General features: G+C 43.9%; 1 protein-coding gene across 1 annotated transcript in view; it reads left to right on the top strand.

The window, feature by feature from the left end:
• nbas (NBAS subunit of NRZ tethering complex) overlaps positions 1-18,986 on the top strand; it is a 141,709-nt gene that overhangs the window by 2,847 nt on the left and 119,876 nt on the right. The window contains exons 4-15 of the mRNA XM_070987158.1: positions 522-599; positions 1,313-1,360; positions 2,408-2,451; positions 6,506-6,639; positions 8,443-8,576; positions 10,917-11,015; positions 12,796-12,934; positions 13,035-13,100; positions 13,198-13,326; positions 13,745-13,808; positions 14,312-14,505; positions 16,159-16,434. Coding sequence (XP_070843259.1) covers positions 522-599; positions 1,313-1,360; positions 2,408-2,451; positions 6,506-6,639; positions 8,443-8,576; positions 10,917-11,015; positions 12,796-12,934; positions 13,035-13,100; positions 13,198-13,326; positions 13,745-13,808; positions 14,312-14,505; positions 16,159-16,434 — 1,405 coding nt within the window. The remainder of the gene's footprint in view (positions 1-521; positions 600-1,312; positions 1,361-2,407; positions 2,452-6,505; positions 6,640-8,442; positions 8,577-10,916; positions 11,016-12,795; positions 12,935-13,034; positions 13,101-13,197; positions 13,327-13,744; positions 13,809-14,311; positions 14,506-16,158; positions 16,435-18,986) is intronic.

Below are 18,986 nucleotides of genomic sequence, written 5' to 3'. Positions count from 1 at the left end.
CTTCAGTACTGGGGAAACTGGGAAAATGTTGTTTGCAGTGCTGAAGAACTTGAAGTATCTCAGCTGTCTTTGAAAATGATTTCTCAAACCAAAAATATGCTCTTCAGATCAAATTGAATTTTTTTTTTTCATTTCATTTTAAAGTGACTTAAATTATATACAATTTAATCCATTTTTAAATTTAATTTAATCTTTTTTTTTATTATAATTTATTTTGATTGGATTTCTGACACGGGTTGGTCACCTGTCAATCAATCTCTGTAGACAGTGAATAAGCATGATGTCATCCACAGCAACAGGGTCACCCCTGCTGCCTCTCTTATCTCTGGACTTTCCTCAGTAAAACTTGCTCTCAGCAGCTTTGTGATCAGTTCTAAAGAGGAAACTCTTGGACCTTTTAACCCCTTTTAGAAAGACTTGTAGTAAGATGAGCCATTTTGTGAAATACAACCGCTGTTGAACAGTTCTACATGTTTTTAATCTTCATTAATGTTTTGCTTGTTTGCTTCTCTAAACCTCAGCCCCTCCAGCTCGTCTCTGCCTCTTGGTCTTGTCCGCCAGGCGAACAAGCAGATCAACTGGCAGCTGGTGCTTGCAAGGTGCAGCACAAACACACACACACACACGCGCATGTACACACACATGCTCGTTTTGTGATCAATATGTGAATGCGGGCTTCTTTGTTGCTGACATGGACTAAGCCTTGCCCTCTTCTGATTTTCTCTCCCTTCTTCTGTATCCCTTAAACCAATCATTTAATTGTACTCATTACCAACAGACAAACTAAGTAGAAAGGCAGTTTTTAATTGGCTATCGATTCAACCATGGAAGACAGTGTTAAACGTGGTCAAATGATGCCGCGGGTGTCCATTAGTTTGATGTGCTTGATCCCTCCGGTTCGTTTCGGTCGGCCCTTAAATTTTTCTTCGTCGTTTCATTCTCTCTGAAACCGTCTTTGCTCTTTTTAATGCCTCCAATTATTATTGTTTCTCCTCTCTTTAAGCCATCCAACACAAGCTCTTATTCCAGCCTTTATCTCCCTTCCATCCGATGTGCACTGCCGGGCACACTCTCATGCTCGCACACAAAAATGTTCTTTTTTCCCCTTTGCCGCCGTTAAATGTGTCTTATCTTCCTTAATCACCCCAGACGGTCTTCATTTCATCTCCCACGTTTTCAAATATCAGTCATAATGACATTTGTTCATTTCTTTTTCCCAATTTCCTCCTCTGACCTTCTGCTCTCTTGGTGTTCTCTCTCATTTCTTTCATTCTCTTGTTCTTTCCTGACTGTTCTCTTGTTTTCTCCCCAGTAATGGAAAACTGCTGGCAGTGGTTCAGGACCAGTGTGTGGAGATTAGGTAATTATTGAACTCTATCCCGCTGTTTGAGGCACTCTGTCTGTGTGTGCGAGTGATAGAGAGCCTTTTAATTAATGGGGTGATTTATCACATCTCCGTATAAAAGAGCCTCAGCCTCGGCTTGCAACTAAAAGTGTTAAGATTTTTTTCTTCAAGCATCAGTACAATCTGTAAAAATAGTCAGTCATCGTAAAAAATATGAGGATCAGTTTTTTTCCAGTTTTTGTGGCACCCATTTGGTACTTCAGGCAGCATAAAATAAACTCTAACAACGTGAAAATACCAGTGTTCCCTACATGTGTTCATTGGTTTGTGTTTGTTCGGTGAGGGATAGAGAAAGAGACCAAAGCGTACATACGTGTGAGCGTGTTTGTGCTCATTTTGAGTGGTTGTAATTATTTTCAGACACAATCCAATTTCCCCCTTACACAGAGAAAATGCACCCACTCAGCAATGTGCTCTATTGACGCAACGTAATGCTTTAAACGGAGCAAAATTGAAATAAAAATCAATAGAGCTCGACCAGCTACACAAATACGTCTTGCTCTCCAGGGGCGAATTGGGAATGTTTCCCCGTTGGCTGTTCGTGTAACTCAAAGTCATTTTCATGCACATGTCATTATGTAAAACATAGTATGTCTCTGTTATTGAGACTTGTGTCGAGGTTGACCTGCTGTAATCGAGACAACCAAGCGTCTCCGCTCACGCCTCGGCTTGATGTCGTGGCTTTCTCCTGTGTCCTTTGTTCACACCACTGTTGTTTAATCACAGTGTTTTATAGCCTTGCTTCATGGCATTAGTTGGTGTGAGTGGGTGTTAAGTCAGCTCAAGGCCTTTTCCATTGAGCTCCGTTAAGAGTCTGTCTAAACACTGCCTACTCTCAAGGCCCTGTCTGCTTGATCCATTGAGCTGCTTCAGTCGGTTATAACACACCTCATACCAGGCCATAACGGGCTTGGCTCTGTGCATCCTTGTCGCGCCGTGTAAAGGCAGATTCTAGCCGCCCTGCTCCCTTTCATCTTGTCTGTTTATGTGTTTCCTCCTCAGGTCTGTGAGAGATGACTTTGGCTCAGTCATCGGGAAGTGCCAGGGTAAGATCCCCTCCCACTGTTTTATCAATCACATGCTGCAGTTCACAGTAAATGGCATTAAATCGCCACAGCTCACCTCGCTAAGCACCCCGTTTGCTTTATGAATGTACTGCTTATTGTTGAGCAGTGTCGTCAGCGTAACGCGAGGGGCTTGAGGAAAGCTATGCTGTGTGCGTCCTTGTGTTGCGCATCGAGCTTTGAGAGGCTCAGACAGATCGTGTGTGAGAGCAGAATACAGTTTTCAGTTGGGTTAGTTATCACATTCTGTTTTATTATGTTTCACAAAGCTTCGCAACTCTTTTTGAGATCTGGGTTGTAGAATTCAAAAAAACAGCCTTTGACCAGAAATGGAGGTTTGATCTCGCTTCAGATACCATAAAAGAAGAGAGATAAAGGCCGTGTCTGATATTATTCCCCGTTTGTTATGTTGTGCACTATATTTGCCGGCCATCATCCAGTCACACCTGTCAGTGATGATTCAAAATGATCTTGATAAGTGTTTGAAATGTCAATCAGACAGTGGAGCAAACTACTAAGTGTCTTTTCTTGAGAGAGTTGTGAACGAGTGAACGCTGGGATGAATCCGGACACAGCCCGGGTTTGTCTGTGGTCTCTGCGCTGATGCTGATTAAGCTGTACTCTTAATTTACAGTATGTTTAGTTGTGTGTGTGTGTGCGTCTGAGCGCACATGCCTGTGTTTGAACACATCTACTTTGAGTTTATTTCAAAGAGAAATATCGACCGTGGTGGCTAATTGGAATGTGTGAGAGAGACTGTGAACAACAACACAGATAATCACCCTCGTCCTCCTCACACTGCCACTCATTAAATACAGCTTCGAAGTGGCTGATAAAAACAAATAGCCTTGATTGTTTGGTTAGTTATTAAAATTGCCTGCTGTGTTTTCACTTTAATTGTTCTAAAGTTAGTTGGACCCAAACTTTGTGCGAGTTTGTAAGTTTTGAATTGTACAAAACAAAGTTTTATACACCATCCATCCATTATCTAAACCCGACTATCCCTTTCGGGGTTGCGGGGGGCTGGAGTCTATCCCAGCTGTCAACGGGCGAGAGGCGGGGTACACCCTGGCAGCCGATCGCAGGGCAACATAATATGATTGTTTGTCTGTTTATTATACAGACAAACAATCATTCACACTCACACCTAAGGGCAATCCTAGAGTTACCAGTTAACCTAATGAGCATGTTTTTGGTCTGTGGGAGGAAGCCGGAGTGCCCGGAGAGAACCCACGCATGCACGGGAAGAACATGCAAACTTCACACAGAAAGACCCTGCCCGACCCAGGGCTCGAACCTTCTTCCTGTGAGGCCCGCGCACTACCTGCTGCTCCACCGTGCCGCCCAGTTTGATACACGTATATAAAAAAAGTCTGTTGAAATCGTTGTGAGCATTTAGTTGTTTTTCAGCTCATTGTTTTGCTTTTAAGGCCCACAATTTTTTTATTTGCTTCACTCAAAACAGCAATGCAAACCAATGCCCGATAGTTTCACATTTTCTACCAGAAGAGACTTTATTAATTGGCTGAAAGCAACAGCTAGACTGCAGCAACCTTCACCAGGACTGTTACATATCTGTGCAATCAAAAACCAAAGCTATCAGAATCATTTCAAAGAAGCTCTTATCACAAAATGTCTACATATAGTGAATCACTTTAAAAGGAAAAAAAATTACAAGGGTTTTCTTTCTGAATATCTGTTTTTTGTTCACATTTCTTCCACACAGACACACACACACACACACACACACACACACACACACACACACACACACACACACACACACACACACACACACACACACACACACACTCCTCCAAACAAACCACAAAAACAAAGCAAGAGCTCAGTAAAAAAGCCCAGCGTGGGTTTTGTCAGAATTTTCAATCTCCACTTCTTGCCTTCTTCGATTCTTTTCATTTTTTCTAATTTTCATCATCTTTCCCGCCCATCCTACGTCTCTCTCCCCCTCCCGCTGTATTTGTTCTGCTCTGGCTAGCCGTCATTGTGGACCGTTGTTCTAATGGTTCATAGTGTTGATAACAGTAGCCCCTGGGCCCGCGTAAACCCCAGCCTCCCTCCGCCTTTTCATTCAATTTCATCTCTCCTTTCCATTTTACTTCTACTTCATTTCATTTCACGGAGATTTGTCCTAATGGATTTTGCTGTGATCCTGCCTTCAATAGCATTTGCTTTTAATGGAGGAGCGTGCGCGCGTGTGCGTTACTGCCTCTTTTGCTTGTGTGTGTGCGTCCCCGTGCGTGAATGTGTCGCTGCATCCACACCTGTGTATCCCCCTCTGCCCCCCCCCCCCACTCACTCCTGTTACAGTGGAGTCGTCTCCCACCCCCGTACATAATTCATAAGTGTTGAGCTCTGATAAATGCATCTGCGAGGCTTTAGATAGAAGGCTTCTGTTGGGTCGTCGGGTGTAATTCTCCCCAACTTCTGCCCGCGCCATTGCTGGGAGAGAAAGAAAAAATCAGGACAGTAGCATCCAATTTTCCAGCTCCCTAAAAAAGCCATCTATGTGGAAATGGAGCCCTCTCAGCCGCAGAACAACATACTGTATACAATTCATAATGGGAGAGAGAGATAGGAGGGGAGGCAGCGTGAGAGTGAAATAGAAAAGAGATTGAAATAGGAAGCAAAAGAACAAAGAGAACAGAGGAGATGCTTGGTACCTATGGCTCTCATAATGCCTCCATGTTCTTGCCTGCTCCTCCTCAGCTAAGAGTCTCGGAGGTGCGTTAAATCGCCAACGTCCCGAGGTGCTCTCTGATACTTAGGCCTTAAAATTTGGGGAGCTATTATTTCTCTCAGTGGGTGCCGGATTCATTGTTTCTCCCTCCCATCCTCCCTCTCTCTCTTTGTCTGTCTCGCCTCCCACTTCCTCCCTCCGTTCTTCATTTAAAATTCTAGTCATACAATATCCGACGCCTCCATTCGTTCGCAGTATTGCCCACCAGGGGTTGCAGCAGCGATCCTCAGCCAAGAAATTCAATGCAATAAATGCCAATAGTGCTGTTATGTGATATCAACAAAAACATAACTTCCTTTTCATAACTTTATTGCTCAGCAGACACAGCACCCGTGGTGGCATATTATGTTTCACACAGTTCTCCAATGCACAAATCTAACTCTGTGCTAAAGGTTCTATCTGATTGTACACAGTGCTTAAATATTCAACTTAGCTTTCTTGTACCAAGTGCATAGAGATTGTGCGTGGTTGTGCAAGAAAAGCCTTACCCCATTTACCTCCCATACGGTTAAATCTTGGTTGATAACATTGGAAAAACCAGCGAGAGAAGGTTCTTTCCCTTTTTTGACAGAGCATTTGATTTTCTAGATTGCCGCCGGAATGTAAAGCGAATTTAAACAAATGTAGACTACGAAAAAACTGCTTCTGAAATCCATTACAACTCCCTCCTCTGTCTTTGAACGTGTCATGAGATAATTAGGTATTCAGAACAGATTCCGGATCAGAGGCCTGCCAGGCTGCCCCGGCTCTTCGATCAGAAGGAATTATGACAGTGGAGCCTTGAGAAAGTGCCAGCAGTCAGGGATGTGCTTTATAACAGCGATATGGTTACCCTCACAGCACTGCTGAGCCAGCACATTGGTAAAATGGTAGCCTATACTTCAATAACAGCTGGATTTATGATCTCCCTTCTCCTCCCCCTTTCTCTCTGCCTCTCTTTTCACTCACTTCACCTTTCTCCCCCCCTCGTCATCGCGAGTGTGAAAGTGTGTGTGCGTCTTTGAGTGACAATTATTGAGATGTATTACTTCAGCTATCCCTCATAGATGAATTGGATAGGTCCTTAGACACACTGTGTTGATGTATGGCATTAGCTTTATCCTTCTACCCCCCATCTGTATTCATCATCGGCTCTGCATAGAACACAAGGGATTATTCGCACAGAGTTTTCTCATCTGGCTTAATGACAAATCCTCAGCTCCCCGAATCTCTTGTCAGTCTTTCTCTGTTTGTGCGAACTTTCAGGTCTTCTGTTTATTTTTTCATCTGCCACAGTGCCAAAGGACCCGAATCCCCAGTGGCGAAGGGTGGCGTGGAGCCATGACTGCACCCTGCTAGCCTACGCCGACAGCACGGGCACTGTGCGCCTTTTCGACCTCATGGGCAGTGAACTCTTTGTCATCCCGCCGGTAACCAAGCCCGCCCCTCCTCTTTGATGTCATCAACCAACCCCTTCCTCCCTCTAAGCCACAGGTCTCAAACTCATTCCACAAAGGGCCGAGTGGCTGAAGGTTTTCTTTCCAACCAAGCAGCAGCACACCAGACTTGACTCATTTCATTAGCTGATCTCAGTCTTCAGACAGCTGATTGGTCAGACTGCATGCTCTTGATTGGTTGTAGGACGCATGCATTGGTGCTAATTATAAGTGATTAGGCGGAGCATATGGAAGCCCAGCATTCACTTGGCTTCTCTTCAGTATTATCTCCAGATTTTTCTCAGATGATATGCTTCTGTTGCAATATGTTGCATCTAATAGGGATTAATGTCCACGTTTTCTTTCATTTATCACAGGAAGATTCACTTGCCAGCTTTTTTAATACCAGTAAAAATATCTAGTCTCCAAGAACCCACAGTTATATTACAGGTAGAACAGTCAGACTAAAATGTATTTGCCTGGGAACAAAGAAATTCTGACTTTGAGAAAGCAGTTTTGTACTTGTCTGTGTGGATCAAACAGCTTTGTGACTCTGGAAATTCTCGTTTCAAGCATTACAAACTGGTAATACAATCTCTGAAAATATCTTATTAAGATAATTAAGGGCAAAAAAAGCTTGAAACAAGTGAAATGTTCCAGCAGTAAAACTGCCTGGTAAGATGATATATCTCGCCAGGCAAAGAACAAGCACTTATTGCCTTAATTTAAGACAATTCATCTTACATAGATCTTTGCAGTGGTTTTGTAGCTCTGCAGTGAAGCAGTTCTGAGGATTTAGACATCCATAATCTTGCCTCCAGATTGCTTGGGCCATGTTCTGCTGTTTCAGTGCGCTACATACTTACCGGGCACTTTGCCTGTCACCTGTTTGAAGAAAACGTCTCCATGTCAGACACCCTCTGTTCTCTCTTCGTCTGTCATGCCTGCTTTCTCATCTCTCCGTCTTCTGCCCACTTTCCTCATAGCGTCCCATTCTTTTCTTCTCCCTGCTCTCTTTAATTTTTCACACCCTCGCTGCTCCCCAGATCCCCCTTCCCCTCTCTCCTCCAGTACTTCTCTCATCCTTGCATGTCTGTGTCTCAGTGACTCTCTTCACACTGCGAATTTGAAGTCCATCTGTCCCTCACTTTAATGCCCTCTGTGTGCTACATACATCATTCCCCCATTTCCATCCATCATTCCTTCCATTCCTCCTTCCGCCCTGTCAGAGACGTTGAGCGCAGACGCTCCCCAGCCACACTCATCTGTGATCTTCATTCCTTTAGCGCGTCTTTGCTTTGTTATAACTATAGTATGTGTGTCTGCACACTTTACGCCGGCACCCCCGCTCTGCTCTTCTGTTCCTCTTGTTTGTCACTGTTAAGTGCACACACTGGTGACTTGCTGCTATTTCTGGCGGAGAGGATGAAAAAGTGTCAATTTGACAGAAAGTATGCATGATTGAAAAAAATTAAAATTGGTTCATATTCCGTGCCACCCCCATCTCTCTCACTTTCTGTCTCTCTTTCACTCTGTCTCTCTTATCTTTTGTTCCTTGCCTTCCCTGTTCTGTCATTTTCTTCCTTTCTCTTTTTTCTGTCGTTTCATGTTTTTAACAAAAGCTGTTGTGCTGATGTCTGTGTCTTTGTTGTTTGTCCTTGTAGAAACTTGGCGGGGGCACAAGCTGATAGATAATTATACATATTCCTCAACTTCTTTTGATTTCCTTGACCACTGACATCAGTCACTTTCACGCCGCGGCTGACTCGTGTCTCTCATCTCTCTCTCTCGATCCAGGTGGTGAGTTTTCCCGGGGATTTCAGCTGCGCGGTGGCGGGCTTGATCTTCCTGGAGTACACGGCCAGCGCTCAGTGGTCGGCCGAGCTGCTTGTTATCACGTACGGTGGCGGGCTCAAGAGTTACCTGGTCAGGTGAGAGACAAAACTGCTTCAAATACAAAATAAAAATAGCAATCTTGTTAGCCACAGTATTCTCACTAGAATAATGACCCACAGTCCAGCATTCTTTCAGATTGAACACCAATAATTGTTGTTTAATAATGTCTAGAGACTTTTGGGTACAAAGCTCACACACTGCACTGCTTTATTATCTTCCAATTTAAATCCATGCACTGTATAAACTCTGTTACTCATCAACGATTTTATGAAGCGTTCCTGAGCCCATGCGGTAATATCCTTTATACAAAGTGGTGAACCTCGCTCCATCCTTGCTTTTGAACGACTGAGCCTTTCCAGGATGCCCCTTTCATACCCAATCATGATGCTATCACCTCTTACCAATGAACCTGTTTACCTTTGGAATGATCCAAACAGGTGTTTTTGGAGCATTCCACAACTTTCCCAGGCGTTAGTTGCTCCTGTCCCAACTTGTTTAAAATGTGTTGCTGCTGTCAAACTCAAAGCAGATATTTACAAAAGTCTATGAGGTTGATGAGGTGAAACATTAAATATATCGTCTTTGTACTGTTTTCAATTGAGTATATGTATAAAAAGTATTAGCAAATGATCCCATTCTGTCTTATTTATGTTTTACACAGCGCTGCAACTTTTTCAGAATTGGGGCACATTTCAGCTGTGTTTGTCTTTTACTCTTTTAATGACACTTCGACTGCTTTCATGAGCTGATAGTTCCACTGCTTTCATCTCTCACGCCGTCACGATATTTGAAACATCGTGGTCTGCTTTGGTGGCCTGCCACCTGCGTGTGGCTCCTTGATGATGGCCGGCTTGTTACATTAACCCTGCCTCAATCACTTCCTTTTCCTTGTCCTTCCTAAACTTTGACAACCATCATATCTACGAAGACCTGAAGAACGAGGAAGCACCCATAAAGCCCCACACATGCCGTGCAGTGACGACGTGCAGTCGCTGTAAAAGCTTCGACAGCACACGTGTGGGCCACCATGCCGACACCTTTACTCTTACCCTCAGCTGCTTTCAGCACTTACACGCACATTTCAGCTTCCCTCAATGCTTGCACTGCTCACACTTGAAACCCCTTCAGGTCTCGGGTCTTCACCTTTAAACTGTTCGGACGCACTTTTGTCGAGCTCCCACTTGAAACGATAGCATTTTTCAGTTGACACACTTGTAGTGGCGCTAATTCCTTTCAACACTTCCACTTCAACCGACATTACCGGCTCAATTACTCACCGACACTTCGACTGACGTTGCCGGCTCCTTTCAGCGCTTGAAGTTCAACTGAAGCGTCATCTCCGCTCTGTGCTCGTACTTAAATCAGCAGTTCAGTTTCGTTCAGTGCTTACACTTGAAACTTCACCCTCTTTTTGCACCTTCAACTATTTTAAATATTTCAGTTGCCGAATTTCAGATACACATCTTGAATGTCTGATTATTTGATGATTTTGCATGCACACGCTTGCAAGAGTGTTGCCTGTTTGTGTTCCCCATGGCTGCCCACACCTTCCCCTTTGATTTAGCACTATTTAAAATGCCATTATTTCAGAGATGTCTCATTTAATTCTGTATGATTGCTGCAGTCACACCAGGCCTTGGTGCACTGACACTCCAAGACACAGAATGAGATTGTGCCTGTGGGTTGAATCTCGATCAGACGACATCCTGCGCTTCACGACTTCCCTTCAATCCCGCGTGCATAGTGATGTTTGCTGAGAACGGGCGAGATTGCTGATTTATTTTTCTATTACAGGCAGATAAATGGTGTTGGCTGCCTTTGAAGGCGTCAGGGTGTGAGTGTGTGTATGTGTGCTTGTGTGAGGAGGTAATTAAGATGTGGGAGACATTTGCACCAGCTTTACTCTGAAAGCGCTGGCTTGTTTTTAGAGGTTCATTTTCAGTATGGGGCTCATACTCTTCCTCTTCATGTGACTGCATCCCAATATTGTCGCTCAAACACATTGAATTAAAATTTCAGAATTATAGCTGAGCCTTGACAGTAAGTCATCTCTCTTACTCTCTCTCCCTCGCTCTGTGCCAGCGCTTCTGTATAATGTGCGTTCACATACACACACCTGCTTTATGATGGCACGAACATCTAAATGTCTAGAGGAAGTGGAACTATGGGATTCTTTCAGCTTTTTAATTTGACTCTATATATTGCCGTGTCTCATTTTAATTGAAGCTGGGATTTAAACTGCTCTGTCATGTTCCGCCGAACCAGCTTTGTCACACCATTAACATTCTGCACATGAGTGTTCACGTTTTGATTGTTTTTGTGCTGGAGTTCAATTATGGGTGACTCATCGTGTGACTCTGCTCTCGCTCTCTCAGTGTGGGAACCAATCAGAACTTCCAAGAGAACCACAGCTTCAGTTTCTCTGCTCACTACTCCCACGGCATCACCTCAGCTATTTACCACCCTGGTCACCGGTAAGTTAGCCATTGCCAACAATCCAAAACCAGTATCAACCTCGAGTGCTTTTAAGATGTAATGACAATAATGAATATTTTGAAAAATTTGCATTTCTGCCATCTTTTAACTTTCCATCAGTGGTTGCATAATTAGTGCCTGCAGCATTTACTTGACACCCATATACATTTTATCTTATCTTGTGGCCTCCACGGTCCGAGCCTACTTAGATTCCAACTACATCTTCACACATCCTTATAAACCCATTGAATCAATTTTCATCCTCAGAGCTATTGCCAATGATGCTGCATGATGCCACGTTCAGCTCAAATATGTGAATTTGAAAATAGCTGAGTAATTTCAAAGGCTTTCATCATTTGATGTCTAGGGGCAATATGAGCATACTCCAACGTGTCATCAATATGCTTGTAAATATGTATTATATTGATCACTGTTCAGACATAGTATGAATTTACTGCATGACAGTTAACATTACCTGAAGCTAAATTTAGCTATGAAAAACAGTTTTTTAAGGTTAAAACACATATTGATAAGAGTATCTTTAAGTATCAGGAGAAGTTAAAAACAAGCATTAGCAAATCATGGCTCTTATGCAGACATTAAGGCACAGGCGTATGATGTTACATTATGGAATGGGTCCAAGGGGCTTACTCAGGAATAAATCAACAAATCACTTTAATGCAATACCTGCAGGAATTGACTATAGTGGTCTAAAACGTCCTTGGCCCTCCTCACCCACGTAGCATAAGGTTTCGGTTAATTATGTCTGGCTCACACCCATAACCTTAGTGTTTTCACCACGCTCCCCCGGTCTCCACAAACCAGATGTAGTTTGGCCGGTGAAGCTCAGTTTGGCAGCTTAATGGATTTTGGCAGCTACTGTCAAATGTTTGCCAACTGATAGATGAGATGAAACTTTAATGATCCCTGTGTGAAAACTGGGTCAGCATCAGATCTAGAGCGAATAGGATTGCAATAAGAAACAGGCAAGGTGAGAAGCTGGGTATGAAAAGAATGATTTCAACAGCTGAACATACATATGACGATCCTGTATAGTAATGAAGATATAACGTGTCAGCGCTCAAGCAGACACTGTGGAAGTGTTTACCAGTAGCAGGTTTCATTCATGCGGCGCACAGATGGAAACTCAAAGACTCGGAAAATGTTTCCAGATGTGTAGTTAGACATTGTGATCTTTCCATTATCCGACTCAAAGACGGTGTTAATATACTCCATATATGCGCTGCATATATGCAGATGTGTATCAGCGAGGCATCTGTTTTAATGAAACTTTGTATCACAGTATACAGAAAAAGTGGCTTGTATCAGATAAGAGGCACCATGTTAAAACAAAAATGAGTTTTCCATTAGTGCTCACTCACCCTCAGCTGCTGGCTCCTACTAAGTGTCCAACTCTGCACCAGGGGGCAGTGTTGAGCTGGACAGCGCTGCCTCATCTACACCTCCCCCGAGTCCCTGACCACTGTCGCATCGGTTCTGTTTCACTGCGAAGAGAGACCCACAGATCACTGTGGTCATTGTGGTATTGTTTGTGCTTATCTGTGCTCAGCCATTGATTCCAAACAGACCTTTGATGAATAACTTTTTAATCTGCTGCTTTGTTAAATGGCACTTCAGTGGCGTGAATGCTCACTGATGTTCTGTCTTGAACCCAGGCTGGTGGATGACCTCACAGTGACCGCCTTGATTCGCTGTCCTTGTCGTGTCGGGGCACAATCATGGAGGTGCTAACAATGAGTGTGCGTGCTTGTTTTTAAGATTGCTGCTGGTGGGGGGCTGTGAGTCGGGAGATGACAGCATGTCCAAGGCCTCTTGCTGTGGGATTACAGCCTGGAGGACTCTGTCTGGCTCGCCGCACTACAAGCAGGTCACCAGTTACGAGGACGATGTCAATCTGGTGACGAGACCACACACATGTTCATGCACTAATTATTCATGTCAATATCTAACACACACACAGATGCACATTATTGTCATCTATTCTCTGTGTCTGTTAGAATCAGAAGAGAGGTTTCATCAGGATCCCCAGCTTCAGATTCTTTTCCCGACAAGGAAATGAAAAGGTAACGCGACCCTGGTCTTTTTCTCTTTCCTCACTTAAGATGAAAAGCTTAATGGGAACGATGGAAACGATTGTGTGTCTGCATTTGTCATGTCCAGGATGGCGTATTCCGCATGAGTCTGAGCCCCGATGGCACCCTGCTGGCTGTCATTCACTTCTCTGGTCGTCTGTCTGTCTGGGACGTCCCCTCCCTCAAACAGAGGGCCACGTGGAGCCAAGACCAACAGGTCCGCCTCTAAGCCACTTGTGTTTATATGTATGCATACAGGATTTTACTGGCTTTGTGCAGTGCAGTTGTGTGTGCTGGTAACATTTTGTACATTAGATGCTTGACTGACTGTATTAATGTAACATCTCGCAGGCCTTAGTGTGTGTGTGGAGTGACAGATTCTGTGTGTGTGTGTGTGTGTTCCCATTAGACAGTAAGAGAGGTGGCTTAGGGAGAACTTACATTGCGGAATGTTTCGATGGTTTATACGGCGTGTGTATGTTCCGCTTCATCGCTGGTCTGAGCTGGCAGAGCTACAGTGTGTGTGCTATAAGTGTAAACAGGGTTAGCAGATTAATTTCTACACCCCCTCCTCCTTCTCTTCTTCTTTTCCTCTCTTCCTCTTTGGTCCCTCCATCCTTCGGTCCTCCCCGCAGCCAGGATTTGAGGAGATCAACCCAGAGTGGAAGACGTCGCTGGAGAGGAGGAAGAAAATAAAAGGTAGTTTGGCCTGAAGGGCTAAAGAGAGCCGACTTCGTTGCTGACACAGCAACGCACGCTGGATACAATTTAATGATCTTTGACATGTCTTATTCACTGAATTATACAGTTATTCAGATGTACAACCACATAGTGTATGCTAAGGCTTGCAAATATTTTCCTCCTTCCCAGTGTGCATACTTGTGAGTGTGTATTTCTGTGTCTATTCCTGTTTGGATGCCTTTTTTTGACAGTTTAGGGCCAGTAGTGATGACGGCTGTGACAGCTTGTGTAAGCAATAATCTGTGTGAGTCCTTATCTCAAGCATGACAAGTGATAGTCATGCCCACATGTGTAAACATGTCCACAAGCATACTGAAGAAGGTTAATGGGGATGAGAGTACTAATAAGGACTAATAAGTGCACAATTATAGAACAAATCTCTGTCTGCTTCGCTCCACCCTTTTCTGTAGTATAACCAAATTTGTAAAACCGCCCTCATGTCTCTCCATTAACTGGCCCAGATAAGGAGCAGTACTATCCATTGGTGGATGTGAGCTGGTGGAGTGACAACGTGTTGATTCTGGCTCGCTGTTCCGGCTCCGTCACCGTCTCATCCGTCAGGACACTGCGCAACCTCCTGGGGAAATCCTGCGAATGGTTCGAGCCCTCACCTCGAGTCACCGCGGCACACGACGGCGGCTTCCTCAGCCTGGAGGTAAATGTCAAGGTAGTGGTATCAGTGTGTGGTTAAGTAAACAGATAGAGGGAGTTTGTCAGTTATAAAATGGCATGTGAGGCTTGTGTAAGCATCTTTTCATCTTGTAGCACTAGTCATACATCATAGATGTTGGCCTTAAGGGCTTTAAGAGGAATGCTAGAGAATAGAGTATGATTGCTTCTCATCCTTTCATCCATTTTCTAAACAGCCTATTTAGTTCAGTTCACGACTGGAGCCTGGCCCAGCATGCACTGGGTGAGAAAAAGGGAACAGGCTGGACAGGTCCCGAGTCTATTAAAGGGATGTCACTTCTTTTGTTTTATTTATTAAAGATTTAAAACAGAAAGTGCTTTTGAGTACAAAGCGAGTCTGTCGTAGAGTTAAATCAATCATGGTTTTGCGGCACGAATGTGATGCATTGATTTTGTGGTAGATCCTTTGTACTGCGAGCTGATGTGATTCCCCAGTGGACAGTTTTTTTTTCTTGCAAATGAAAATTTGAACCCAAAGTCCTGAATGATTATATTGTTCAGTTTGTTAGTGTCATTGTGTGAAAGTGTGTGTGTATGTGTGTGTGTGTGTGTGTGTGTAATGGCATAAAGCATGTGATGATGAAATATGTATCCCTGCTGTTTTATCCCCCAGAAAGGGCCTGATAACACATCACCCTCCTCTTTCATTTCAGTCCTTCGCCCTTTTTCTCTATTATTTTATCTGATTGGAGAGGGAGAGAGAGAGAGACGGGGGGGGGGTGTTTCTTTACCAGCCAGCTGCCAACTTTTTGGAAAGGTTTCATCAGCCTGCCCAGCATGTGGTGGGGGATGGGTGCCTGTGTCACTATATCTACAGCTAAGTGTTAGTGTGTGTTGAAGTGTGCGTTGAAATTACCTTGAATGCGTGGCTGCGTGTGAGGATGGGCCTTGTACTGCGTGTACGCCTCCACACATGTGGCATAATGTCGTCTTCTTCTGATGATTTGTACATGTGTGTCTTCCTGTGTGTGATGAGTTGTATCAGTGCAGCACTATGGAAGCTGCCTCAGCTCCTCATTGATTGAGGGCTTAATGTATTTACAGGTGCTACAAGTTTCATAAACCCTGTCTGAGTGCCCTTCTGCTAGCATATTTTTCTTGTGAGCTAAAACCCAGAGGCACATGCCTTCCAAATAAGAGGACTTGCTGCAGCGTGTGGATGCAAAATGGGCAAATAATATTCCCCAATGGAGGCAATCACAAAACTAGACACTAACCCTAACCCCTCTCCTAACCCTAACCCTAACCCTAAGCCGAGCACCCACCTCAGCCACTATTTTAAAAAAAAGCCGAGCACCCACCTCAGCCACTATTTTAAAAAAAACATCCAAACCTAACCCTGCCAGCGCCTCGGGGGCCTTTTAACACTTTTTTAACTGGCTTTTAGCCCCTTTTCTTTTAACTGGCACCAATTTTACCCCTTTCTTTTGCAGCAGGACTAGGTGCCACTTCCCAAGCCGAGCACCCACCTCAGCCACTATTTAAAAAAAAAGCCCTCATCCAAACCTAACCCTAACCCTTCACTCCATTCTTCTGTTTCCAGCTTTTTAAATGTTTTGCTGTCACTCATTTTACTTCCTTCCTGTTCGTAATGCCATATTTTTTCTATTTTTCACAGTGTGAGGTGAAGCTGGCTCAGAAGCGTGGGCGCCTGGAGAGCAACCTGAGCGGCGGGGCCAGTGAGGATGAGGAGGGTGATGATGGCGGAGACTCTGACTCAGATGAAGAGTCCTCAGCCAAAGCCCGCTACTTTGGCTACATCAAGCAGGGCCTGTATTACGTGACGGAGATGGAACGCTTTGCCCCGCCACGTAAGCGCCCGCGCACCGTAATCAAGAACTACCGTCTGGTCAGCCTGAGGTCAACGACACCAGAGGAGCTGTACCAGAGGAAGGTAGGAGCCTGACACGGCTTGCAAATGACTGGAATGTTCGTGCTCACATGCCTTTGTTGATACAACCGAACTCTCTTGAAGCACTAAACTTGGGAATCTTGTTTAAAATGGCAGTAGCTCCATTCTAACCATTCTAAGGAACACCATGGTCCAGGAGCTGCAGGCTGTAGCTGTAGTAAATGACAAGCCCAGCAAAGCTCTGGAATATGTTTCACGTCACGTTGTTTTTAGAGAAACAGCTCTCTGGAGGCCACTCAGTCACTGGGTCCACCTCTTCAGCTATGAGATGGATAGCAGTGACATTTTGTTCGGACACTCATGGTCCCTAGAGGATGAATGCTATTGACTTTGGTGACCCCCTGACTTTTTCTTTAGTGCCACCATGAGGTTGACATTTGTGATTTTAAGTTAAATGCCTTCATTCGTGTTCCCCACAGGACAAATCCTAATCGCTTTGATGACCCATTATGTTTTCATCTATCACCACGATCAGTTCACAATTTCTCTTAGTCGAGTACTTTTGTAATTGACCAAACCCATGCAAAACTAGTGACATTCCCATCAGCCTCTGCTTTACTTTGTGATGAGCCCTAATTAGCAAATGTTAGCATGCTAACATGCGCACTGTGCCTAAGTACAGCCTCACAGAGCTGCTGCCATCAGTCTTTGAGGTTTGAATAAATAGCCAGTTGGTTGGAAGGATGACTGAGGGCCCCAGTGAGTCTGTGGAGAAGTCACATCACAGTATTCATATTTCATAACATTTACATAATTGGTGTGACCTGTTCTGAAAGGTACATTTTTATTTGACAGTTCAGGTCGCTGATGCAGCGTGTTAAAACCAGTGGGAGTCCACAGAATGAGATAGCATATCCATAATAGGGGAAAAATAAAGAGTCACATTTCTGTTTGCTCATTCATTGTGATGCACGCAACAAAAGTCTTGTGTGCTTAGGTGAGAAAAGCTTTCGTCAGTGTTTGTGCTGGAATGCCTTCATGTGTGGATTTGAATGTTCTTTTAGCTCAGCAATCTAAACAACAACTCCAGAGCTGACGTGCAGTTCTCTGCTTCACATAGTGTTATAAATTCATTTTGGCAAAGAAACCGATATTACCTATTTAATATTTCAAAGATACTCCATTCCTAATTATACCACCCCTTTTGTAACGCCTTTATCATCCTCAAACTGATACATGAGTCAGTGCCTCACCGTAATGCTGGTAATTTTTAAGAGCAGTTGTCAGTTGACTTCAATGGTGGATATCACATTTACCATGAAAGTCTTAATTTCTTTTTGCCACTTAATTTAGCAGCAACTGAGGGATGTCATATGAATCCGTTTGGTCACTGACTGAATTATAACCGGCTGATCTGCAAAAGTGCTTTCTGACTAAATAAATCCTGTGCCAGCTCAGTGAAGTGCTATTGTTTTGTTGGATCAGCTCCAGAGTGCTGTTGAGGAGAAATGAAAACCAAGCAAGATGTTCAGCCTGCTTTAAGGCTATTTCTCAGTCCCAGGGGTTTCTCTGAAATGCTAATTGCTGCATTAGAAATATGGCTGTTGTTGCAACTCACTACAAATTGCAGCAAAGACAACAACATGTTCTGTCATAAAGCACAATATCGGCTCTCAACAGTCCCAAGTTTGAGCATGGTTCATCAGTCATTTTTATGACCCATCATCTACTTCCTTCTTCATCATTGTCATCATCATTAGATGACATTAGTCATCACCATCAATCCTAACAGTGGCGAGTTACAAAGTAATATATCATTATTATCTCTTTGCAGCACTCGGTACCCGCGGCACTTCCCCAGCTGCTGCTGCTCTCCTGTTGAAATTGTATTTTTTTTCTATTCACATGTAGCACATGTAGGCGTGTGTGAACACAATAGAGTGTCTGTATTGTCTTCATGTGTATGTATGTCTCTGTTTTCATGCATATTTGCTTTATATTGCTTGTGTTATGTTTGTGCAGTTAGACGTATCCACACTACACACACACACACACACACACACACACACACACACACACACACACACACACACACACACACACACACACACACACAGAAATCAGAATGACCTGATCTCTCCTCAGGGATTTACTTCATGTGAGGTTTGTAGTCCATTCAACTGTGAACAGACCAGATCAAGTGATTCAGGGTTATTTCCGCAGTTCAGCCTCTTCATGTGTTCAGAAGTTTGATGATGTGTTTGGTAGTGTAACCCAGCCTGTGTGAGAAGCACACTGGCAGAGCTGCTAACAGTTTTATTAGCTGAATCCAGAGAGAGAAGGAAGCAGTTTTTGATGTCCTCCTACATGAGGTTTAACTGTGTGGGGTTCTTATTGCCCTCGAGGAACCTCAGTCTGGCTAATGTGTTGCTTTGTACTCCTACACACAGAAAGAGATGGATATGCAGTGTCAGTCAGCATGCTTGCGCACATGTACTTTCGCACACATTGAGTGGGTCTGCATAGACAGAGGTGTCATGCTGTTAGATCAAATTATTTTGTGAGACATTGATATGACACAAAATCTCTTTTAG

Source organism: Chaetodon trifascialis, chromosome 19 (assembly GCF_039877785.1).
Source record: "Chaetodon trifascialis isolate fChaTrf1 chromosome 19, fChaTrf1.hap1, whole genome shotgun sequence".
In the NCBI taxonomy this organism is placed as follows: Eukaryota; Metazoa; Chordata; class Actinopteri; order Chaetodontiformes; family Chaetodontidae; genus Chaetodon; species Chaetodon trifascialis.
The sequence above is the reverse complement of the archived record's forward strand: the minus strand, read 5'-3'. Positions and strand labels throughout refer to the sequence as shown.